The 9,815-nt window shown below is 32.5% G+C and overlaps 2 protein-coding genes across 3 annotated transcripts; both read right to left on the reverse strand.

The window, feature by feature from the left end:
* Window positions 1–1,218: 1,218 nt before the first annotated feature.
* On the reverse strand, window positions 1,219–2,936 carry LOC134710349 (uncharacterized). Its single transcript, XM_063570693.1, has one exon. It carries the CDS (start codon window positions 2,843–2,845, stop codon window positions 1,811–1,813), a length of 1,035 nt encoding a protein of 344 aa, XP_063426763.1. The 5' UTR covers window positions 2,846–2,936; the 3' UTR covers window positions 1,219–1,810.
* A 3,196-nt stretch (window positions 2,937–6,132) lies between these two features.
* On the reverse strand, window positions 6,133–9,390 carry LOC134709275 (uncharacterized). 2 transcript variants are annotated; one of them, XM_063569444.1, is made up of 2 exons: window positions 9,284–9,390; window positions 6,133–7,832 (listed from the first exon to the last, which is right to left on the reverse strand). In XM_063569444.1, exon 2 carries the CDS (start codon window positions 7,781–7,783, stop codon window positions 6,182–6,184), a length of 1,602 nt encoding a protein of 533 aa, XP_063425514.1. In that variant the 5' UTR covers window positions 7,784–7,832; window positions 9,284–9,390; the 3' UTR covers window positions 6,133–6,181. The 2 variants fall into 2 exon arrangements, with proteins under 2 accessions (XP_063425514.1, XP_063425513.1); XM_063569443.1 differs by having other exon boundaries at window positions 9,202–9,291.
* Between the last annotated feature and the right edge of the window lie 425 nt (window positions 9,391–9,815).

Consider the following 9,815-nt stretch of genomic DNA (forward strand, 5'->3'; position numbering starts at 1 on the left):
GTGTCAGGTCGTAAGCAAATGTTAAAGTTTCATAACATTTGGTTGAGGCAAACTAAAGTAAGGCGAACGAAAAATTCAGCCTATTTTCCATTCGTAAAGGGCATATAACAATAGAATTATAAAAGAAACGCCACAAAATTCAAATTTGGTCTGTGTTGTGTGGAAATAAGCAATGTGTATAAGTTTTATAACATTTGGTTGAGACAATGGCTTAAGCTAGACAACAGAAATCAAGGTTGGGATGTACGGACAAGGGTAAAACTTAATGCCCCCTCCGCTATTTCGGCTGGGCATAAAAATACACCTGTTCAATTTCCAAATTGCTTGTGATCGGCGTTATTCATTGCTAAAAATGTTCATTTATTTATTGACAGTGTTATTCGCGAGTTAGCTTGTCAGTGAGTCTGTTTAAAAAACAAAGCAAACTCGTTATATTGCATTAACATATTTTTTGTCGTTTTTACGACTATCATTTGACAACGGATGAACAACATCAATCGGGTTATCATTAATCTAGTATAATATGATTTCAAATGTAAGGGTTTTTTTTCTGTCCTTCTCGGATCAAATTTGTTTTACTCATGGCGCTGAGTTTTCATGAATGCATATTGCATATTGCATTACAATCTTTTCCTAATGAATAATTCCATATTTCACTGAAGACCTTTTGGGTTTTCATGTCAGACAAATACATGTTTCTTTATATTGTTTCAATCTGATAAATATTAGAATCCATGACATTTTGTGTGCTCGTAGCTCGTATGAGGAAAATGTTCCCCTATAGTAAAATAGTGTAATCAGTGGTTGCCGGTACATGTTTCATGTCTATCATATTTTTATTTCGAAAATTGTTTGGTTATAGATTAGGACGTTTGTTAATAATTTTATTGTTTCATATTTTCATGCCAAAGCCTTTTATAGCCTACTATACGTTATGGGTTTTCTCATTGTTGAAGGTCGTACGCCTATAATGACTAACTTACATCCACAGTGACTTTATTTGAACGTTGGTGGATAGTTATCTACTTATTTTTATAAAGGGAGTTAAGATTTTATTTCTATTTTGCTCATTTTTGTTTAGTATATAGGGATCATCTATTAGTGTCAAAACAGCCAATGAAATGATTATTATGAAATGTAAACAAATTTGGTAGGCAAGAGATCCCTAAAACCGAGATTTTATTTTAGTTTGGCCTCAGTAACAAATGTATATCAAAATCGATTAATTGGACAATATAAAACAATTTAATGACAATTTTATAAGAACAATATTGCAATATACGTATACATTTACAATCTAAGATGTGTTCGGTCCATGTAAAATGACAAATACATGTTTTTCATATTTTTTTTGACCTACGACAAATATTTATTACAGCATGCGTACAGAATGCAAGAAAATAATCTTAATTAAATTCTAAGATTCTACAACCTGTAACAACGAAAAAAATATTAACAACAATCTCCTTAAAAACATTGAAAAAAATGCTGATTGACGTGAAACTGTTGAACTGTCGATATTCACACTTAGTATAGGAGTTAGAGCATAATGATATACAACGATGAGAGAAATATGAAAACTATGATATAGAGACTGATTGACAATTTAAAGTTTTGTTAAATATAGTTTCAACTATATAATAAACTAATTTTGAGCAATTAAAAATGTCTGGATAAAAAATGTGAATGCTTACAAAAATATTTCAATTCTTATATAACATTAAATATGGTTTATATGTGTAATTATAATATGATGGCTTATCTAGAAAACGTCAACTATAACAAGATACACAAAAAAATCAGTAAATGTTCACTTTTTATAAAAGTTACGTGCCTTAGATTTCTGTAGCATCCGATTAACCTGATAGTGGGATGTCTCGGTTTCAATAGCTGCGTACATGTCGGAACATCTTGCTTCATCCATAACGGGCTCTGTTTCAACCATTGAACTTTTGAAGACCGATCTAGCAGATTTCATGTCCATCTGTGAAGACATAGCCTTTGCTTTTGATGAAATTCCAGCAAGTTCAGCATTGTTTCTCACTAACTGTTTCGATCTTGCACCTTTAGAAGCAAGTTTTGCATGCAAGTCTCTAGTCATAGCCTCGTCGTCTATTTCATGTCCGGATGCTATACGACTTTGAACCTCTACGTCAACATCGGCCATCCATTGTTGAAGGGACATTTCTTCTTGAGCTCCTCCAATAATAATTTTTGTCAAAAGCTTCGCACCACCAAGAGGCGTGTACTGACCCCCTGTCATGTAAGCCAATGCCATGAAAAAGTCCCTATAAGAAAGAATTGCTGGTTCACATCCAACAGTGTATAATGTAATCCCCTTTTCGGCCAATTTCCTTGTGATATCAATAGGGTCTAATCCTGCTGGACACCCCTCGGGAAAAGAATCACCACTTTGTGACAGTCCATGAGGAGGGGCATCAGATACTAACACACAGATTTTAGTGGCTTCCTCTCGCCAACTTAGTTTCGACACATCATGGAGAGCATCAGCGACTGCCTCTGGGCAGTCTCCTCCACCCTGTGCGCTACATGCATCCAACCAAGTTTTCATTTGTGAAACTGAAGACGTGAAATCGTGTGTTCGTGTAACAAATGTAGCATCCTGTGGTGGGTGATCTCTGTATTCCACTAAAGCTAAGTGTACGTTACTTTTCTCTGAAGCTACAATCGTCTCAACTATTTCACGAATATTTTGCTGTGCTGTTTTGATATAAGATCCCATACTTCCTGTACAGTCCATAGCGAAAGCTAAATCTAATATAGCACTGTCATGTTTAGCTAATTCTGGTCTGTCAACACTAGGAGCTTTCATTTTCTCTGCCATCTTGTAATGATTTCTGTGTTTAAATGAAAATTGGTAATAATATTTTTCCTGTTGTGAAATATACCTAAATAAGATTGGAAAATTAGCTCGGGTGTTATTATGATTTGAAGTTTTACCAATATTGCAAGTTTATAAATTTGTGACACATTCGTCATGCATTTTTGAAAGGTGAACTATTATAGTTATATCAAAAGTTATGTTTTGACACATTATTTCTTCTTTGAAAGAACATGTTGAAAAGTGAAACAAAACATCTCTAAAGGGAATAATTTCATACCGCATTCGAACATTATAATGTTTAAAAATAGAAAATTACCAATCTATATTACCTGAAAAGTAAACATCTATTCATAGATATTACAACGGTCAAATGTTACCTGCATGAAAAGTAACCATCTATTTATAGAGATTACAATGGTCATGTTTATTTATATAAATAAACAAATAAATGTTTCACACCTGAGCTGTGTAATTGTAAATATTAAATGCAATTCAGTCACATTTAATATATAGCAAAACAACTAATTAAGATCAATTATAGCTCCTTAATTTATAAAATAAAAAATCCTTAGTCCTGTTTTATTACATGCTTCAGAGCTGAGATTACTATAACATGTGTTATAGTAGTCTCAGTTCAGAGGTATGGGGATTTCACAGTAAAGATATCATTGAGTTAATACACCGTTCAAGTTTGCAAACACAGTCATTTAGAAATTAAGAAGCAGTACACCCAATTATATGGTGTATGGGGAACTCGGAAGATTCCCTTTGTAAACCATTGTTAAACGTAAAATGGTGTTGTTTTGGAATAATTTATTATGAATAATTACAAGTTATCTTCCATTATGTATAAATTAATGCTCAAATTACATTAAAATTTAAATGGATTACGTACGTTCAATCCATATTTGACGAACATGGAATTAGTTTTATTTGGCAAAATTAACTTCCATTGGATAAAATAGGGGTAAAGATAATTATTTCACAAAAACTGAATGACCAATCCATCCAACATTGGTTTTCCCAAATGAATAACTTTTCAAGAGGTGCATTTTATTTATTTTATAAAGAGGAATTTCGTTTGGAAACCTATTTAATAAAATTGAAGCTGTGTGACAGGATTTATAAAGCAAAATTCAGATGTGCAAATTTAAAATTTCCTGTAGAAACGGGAAGATGGACCGGAATACCAAACAATGCACGAATTTGACATCTCTGTGGAAATGGAATAAGAGATGAATTTCATTATCTATTCAAATGTCAAAAACAGGAAATTAAACTGCTTAGAAATAAATATATACCACAATATTATACTGCAAATCCAATGGAGTACAAATTGAAACAACTTTTGACATTTTGTCATGTAGAACTTTACAAAAACTTAGCAATATTTTTTTAAATTCTTACACGATACTTGTGATTTATGTTTGTCTTTTTTGTTGAATGATATGGTAGTTTGTAAATTGAAATTTTGCTAAATTTTACCATGTATGTAGCATTATTATGTTAAGTGTGAATGTATTGAGTATAATAATTTTTATAATTGTATATATGATGTCCTCTTGTACACCTATGTGTCTGAGGTTTCTTAATAAATTGTCTGTTGTCTTAGTATTGTCTATTGTCTATTGTCTAAGTATTGTCTATTGTCTTAGAAATGCCGGAGTGCAGAATCCTTTTAACTGTTTCCATTTGTTCATTTCTTTTAGAGTTATAATATCTTTTTTTTTGTGTTTTTGTTTTGTCATAAACTAATTATGTTTATATGGCAACAAAATTGTTACGTTTGTTTCTTATTTCCACTATATTTGGACCTTTTTTTCCTTTTTGTTGTAAAATAGATTTGGAAATAAGAATCAATTAACTAAAAATTAAAATAATTCAAGAAATAATGTGTGGAATAAAACCGGCCGTATATGGTAAATGTTTTGCTCATTATTGAAGGTTGTACGGTTACATTTAGATGCTAATACCAACGTTGTTTGTACAATTGGGTTGTCTCATATAAAATGACATTGTTGACGAGTACGATTATATTATGAATTGTGGATCTTTTATGTTTGAAAAAGAAATTTTTACCTACATACTGCTGGTCTAATTCTAATATCTATAAATTTGATCAACTGTTTAATTCATGTTATATTGTAATATTAGAAAACTGACAATGTAAATTTATCAAAGTTATTAATGTGAAAGTTAATTTCATTGTATTGTTCACACATGCTTGTAAAAATTGTACCCTATAGTTATATGTATGTATGTTCTCTATAACTATGTAATTGGAGTTTTATGCGAAATAAAGTATTCGTATTCATAAGCGATCATTCCGCAACTCCTTAAAACTAATTAATAATTCAAGAAAATTGGCCGCAGGGAAAAAAACGGCCAAAAGGGACATTAAAAATAGCAAAACCCATAGAAGGGGTCAACTTTGCCTGAGGGAGTTGAATCCTCTGTTTCTTTATAAAACGGCCTAGTTTTAAATGATTGATTATTGGTAGAACGACAACATTCAAATGAAGACTTCTCTTATTAAACATATTTCTAATTACATGTAACTGGTTTGGACATTTTCTCCAAAAACCAAGGACCATTTGATACATAATCAACACACTTGTGAACTAGTTACTTAAATTTACGACAAGTAGGACTTTTTCGTTCGATATTTCTATTTGTTCTTCTCTTGAACGGTTGTGGTCTTTCAACACCATCTCATAGTGTGAACATACCCCAAAAAAAACTCGTTCACTATGTCTGTGTCTGTAGTGGTATTTTGAATTTCAATGTCAGAACGTGATATATGCAATACTGGAAAATAATGAATTTTAATGTGCGTATTGTTATGCGTTTACTTTTCTACATTGGCTAGATGTATAGGGGGAGGGTTGAGATCTCACAAACATGTTTAACCCCGCCGCATTTTTGCGCCTGTCCCAAGTCAGGAGCCTCTGGCCTTTGTTAGTCTTGTATCATTTTAATTTTAGTTTCTTGTGTACAATTTGGAAATTAGTATGGCATTCATTATCACTGAAATACTATTTATTTGTTTAGGGGCCAACTGAAGGACGACTCTGGTTGCGGGAATTTCTCGTTACATTGAAGACCTGTTGGTGAACTTCTGCTGTTGTTTTTTCTATGGTCGGGTTGTTGTCTCTTTGACACATTCCCCATTTCCATTCTCATTTTTATTAGAAATACATGCGTATTAATTTGGTGAATTCAAACCGATGAAAAATTCTAAGAGCTCAAAGATTTCTGATGTTATATGTTTACTTGTTTATGTCTGGTACAGCAAAGTATGTTAATATGCAAGGTAAAAATAAATGTATAATTCGTTCAGTCTAAATTGTCTTCGTCTGAATTACAGGGCCACAATGATGACGTAAAGTCTACGTCTTGAAATCCACTGATACTTGAATCTTCAGACATACAGTCATCGTTTATTGGCATGCTTTTCGCATCTTTTGGCCAGTTCACTATTGTTGCAGGAATTTCACCTTTGTTTTTTGAGAAAAGTAAATATGTTGTACTATCTATTGAACTTTCAGAAACATCTAATGCATTTGTATAATTCGAATTGTTATTTCTTGTTTGAGAGACGTTGGCGGATTTTTTTCGTTTTTCTCTTTTTCTGAAAACAGGTGACAATGGTGGTGTTTTACACGTAGAAACCGTCGGGAGTCCCAGTGTAGCTTTAGGCGCGTTATTTGAATAATATTTATTCTTTAATTTAATAGTAATGTCATTTGGGTCTAATTTTCCATAAGTCATGTGTTCCATAACAATCAATGACGCACCAAGAGTATCTTCGTAAGTTAACAACGCTGAATTGTCACCTTCTGTTTTTTCATTAACATGCACATGTGTCTCTTGGATCGGCGAAGGGCTCACTCGAATTGATGGTAAATCGTCCTTCGCTGACAAGGACACTTGCATTGATAGAGAATTTTGATGTTGTGTCAAAGAATCTTGTATTGAATGTTGTTGCTTTGGTTGCTGGTTTTCCTGTCTCGCAAATGGGTTCTGTTGAATAGATAATGAGTTTGCTCGCATATTTAATTGTTCAAAAGCATCCGTCTTACGTACAGTGGATTGTGTTTTCACATTGAAATAAGCTGTAATTTGTCTTAAACATCTTGAAAGATCTCCAGGAATTAATTCAATAGCATTTTTGCACACGTCCTGCATACCGTAAATATTATCAAATATGAAATTTGAATCAATGTTCAAATAGTTTGGCGTTCGGGAAATGGGTGGTAATGGCAGCGATATTGGACTACATCGTTGATCGGTTCCATGAGCAGAGCACGATGACAGTGATCTTTCCCGATTCGCATGTTCGGGGACTGTTAAATTTGGTGTGCGTATAAATATCAGGGGTATATTGGTTAATTTCACTTGTTGAATTAAAGCGAATGTGTCGCTTTGTGCCAGACTTGATTCAGACAGTAAGAATAAGCATGCATCAACGTTTGGTATATCGCTAAGTATATCATTATTTGCATCACAGCTGTGAACGGAAAAATAATGACTCAATTGACTTAATAAATCGCCACATGTGCCGTTGTCACTTTCAAACGTTCGTTTACCAAGTATAAGTAGTCTTGGGGTGATTGTATTACTTCTTCGAGTGTATGCTTCTGATGTTACTGTTATCGTGGGTACAACTTCGTTAGAAGACTTCGTTTTTTCAAAATCATTAAACAATCGATCCGTCTTGGACTGAGTTTGAATTTTGTAAGTTCTTAGATAATTTAAGAAATTCTCTAAAACTTTATTTTGTAATAAGTCTGGGTGAATCTGCAAAAGTTCCACTAGTGTTTCTATTGTATCTTTATTATCTCGGATCCATTTTAACGCACTTCTGTAACTTGGGTAGTTATTGCGTCTTGGTTGAGTAAGAGAGCTATATTCATGTACTAGTCTATCACGAGACATGCCACCGTGTCTTTGACCTGGAACACGGAAATGGTTTAGTGCGTGTTTACTGGAAGAAAAAAAGTACGGTAATTACCACGTTAATAAATATATGATTGCATTTCAACAAAGCACATGCATATATATAGGTGCATAGAAAGAGGTGGTATATATTTTTACTTGAGATAAAGCATAGTATGAACAACTATGGAACGCCATAGCTGTCTTATGTGATAATATTTATTATATGATGGTGGGTTTTGCATTATATGATGTGGGTTTGTTATTATATGCTGTGGGTTTGTTATTATATGCTGTGGTTTTGTCATTATATGCTACAACTATGTGCTGTGGGTTTACCATTATATGCTGCGGGTTTGTTATTATATGCTGTGGGTTTGTTATTATATGCTGTGGGTTTTTTATTATATGCTGTGGTTACGTCATTATACGCTTTTTCTTTATGATCACTCTTCTTTATTATGATGAGGTAAAATTTTCCGGTTCTGAAGTACCCTTATGTATGCAATGAAAGGAGAAGGTCCGGCAAGGGCCGATTTTGGCTTCAAAGTTTAGGTTCATCTTACGAAAGATTTTCGACATGTTGGAAGCGAAAAAGATCTTGGTTCATTTGAAAGCAGATAATTTCTTCATACAACCAGAGACATGTAATACAATTTTATTAAATTTTCTGAATATTATTACGTAATCTATTTTTTTTTTCCTTTTTTGTTTAGTGAACTGTTTTTTTTCTAGATTCGTGTCATAAAAAATAGACACCGGATGTTTGACATCTAGATATTTTTAGTTTGTTGGGTTGATATCTTATAGAATTAAAGCCTTCATTGACTTGTATTCAATCTCATGTAATAAGATTTTTTTGGATAAAGACATATATTACATTAGAAAACGCTTCTTAACATCTCGCTCTTTTGTTTCGATGAACTAGACTGACAGTAAATATGTATGTTACAGTATATAAACTTAATTGGTATAACTTCTCCCTTTAGTTGCGTTCTATATCGTGGGGAACGCGTCTTTAATTATTGGCATATTGATAGGTGCATTGTTAGAATGCGCCGCTTCACTTTTGATACATCGCTTAATGTTGTATTGTAATGCAATGCATATAAAATTAAACCCATTGTGTCTAAACGTGTTTCACTAAATTTGCTATTTCCCAATCCACTATAAATTAATATGTTTAAACTTAAACTAAAATCGTTTGATGTTGGGTTGCTGTTTTATTGGCGTGTATTGTTGATAACGGTGTATGCCGGAAAATAAAGACCAAATATTGAAGTGAAAATTTAATCTATAAGATATATCGATAAAATCTAAAACCGAAAAATAATCTCCTTTCGTGAATTTCTGTGTATTTTTAATTAACATATTTAAAAAAATCCGTTATGTAAATTTAATTAATTCAAATACCTTACCTTTTGCTTGCAAAGGATTTGATTTTCAGGTCGTGAGATCTATTTTCCATTACTTTTGTAGTAGATATTTTTTCACATTTACCTGTATTAGTAATTGATTTTGCAAACGATCTGTTGCCATAGAAACAGTTTGGATGACAAACATTTTGATAGAGATGTGACAATGGAGATCTGCATATGCTATAACATATATTAAAAGAAGTTAATGGTCGGTAATTAGCGATTTCAGAAATCAATAATGTGTATGTAAACAGAAAGCAATTACATAAACGTGGAAGAATATACACTCTAATTAATGTCACAAGTTTCATATTGTTATGTTTTGTCATCTGTTTGTTTATCAAATAAGAGGAATAGTAGACTCATATCTGAAACAACAAATCCAGACACTAAAAAAATGGAAAGACAATTGATGCAGTTGCAAGTCTTTGAAGTATCGTTTATTCTAAGGCGAAGAAATGTCTTTTTATTGTGTTGTTGGTTTGATGTCTCGTAGATAGTTGAAATATGTAGGCATGTGTTACATAAAATAACTAGTATAAGTGTGAATCTTTGACGATCAAACTATTACGACTTAATATGGTATAATTTTGTTACTATGACAACCTCCGTTA

The sequence above is a fragment of the Mytilus trossulus genome, chromosome 3, assembly GCF_036588685.1.
Source record: "Mytilus trossulus isolate FHL-02 chromosome 3, PNRI_Mtr1.1.1.hap1, whole genome shotgun sequence".
Lineage (NCBI taxonomy): Eukaryota > Metazoa > Mollusca > Bivalvia > Mytilida > Mytilidae > Mytilus > Mytilus trossulus.

Bases quoted from the DNA above. Each gene is read 5' to 3' on its own strand.
- LOC134710349 (XM_063570693.1), bottom strand. From the start codon at position 2,845: ATGGCAGAGAAAATGAAAGCTCCTAGTGTTGACAGACCAGAATTAGCT.
- LOC134709275 (XM_063569443.1), bottom strand. From the start codon at position 9,251: ATGGAAAATAGATCTCACGACCTGAAAATCAAATCCTTTGCAAGCAAA. The intron at 7,833-9,201 runs GTAAGGTATTTG...TTTTTCTTCCAG, and splicing joins AAATCCTTTGCAAGCAAAAG to TAAACACGCACTAAACCATT.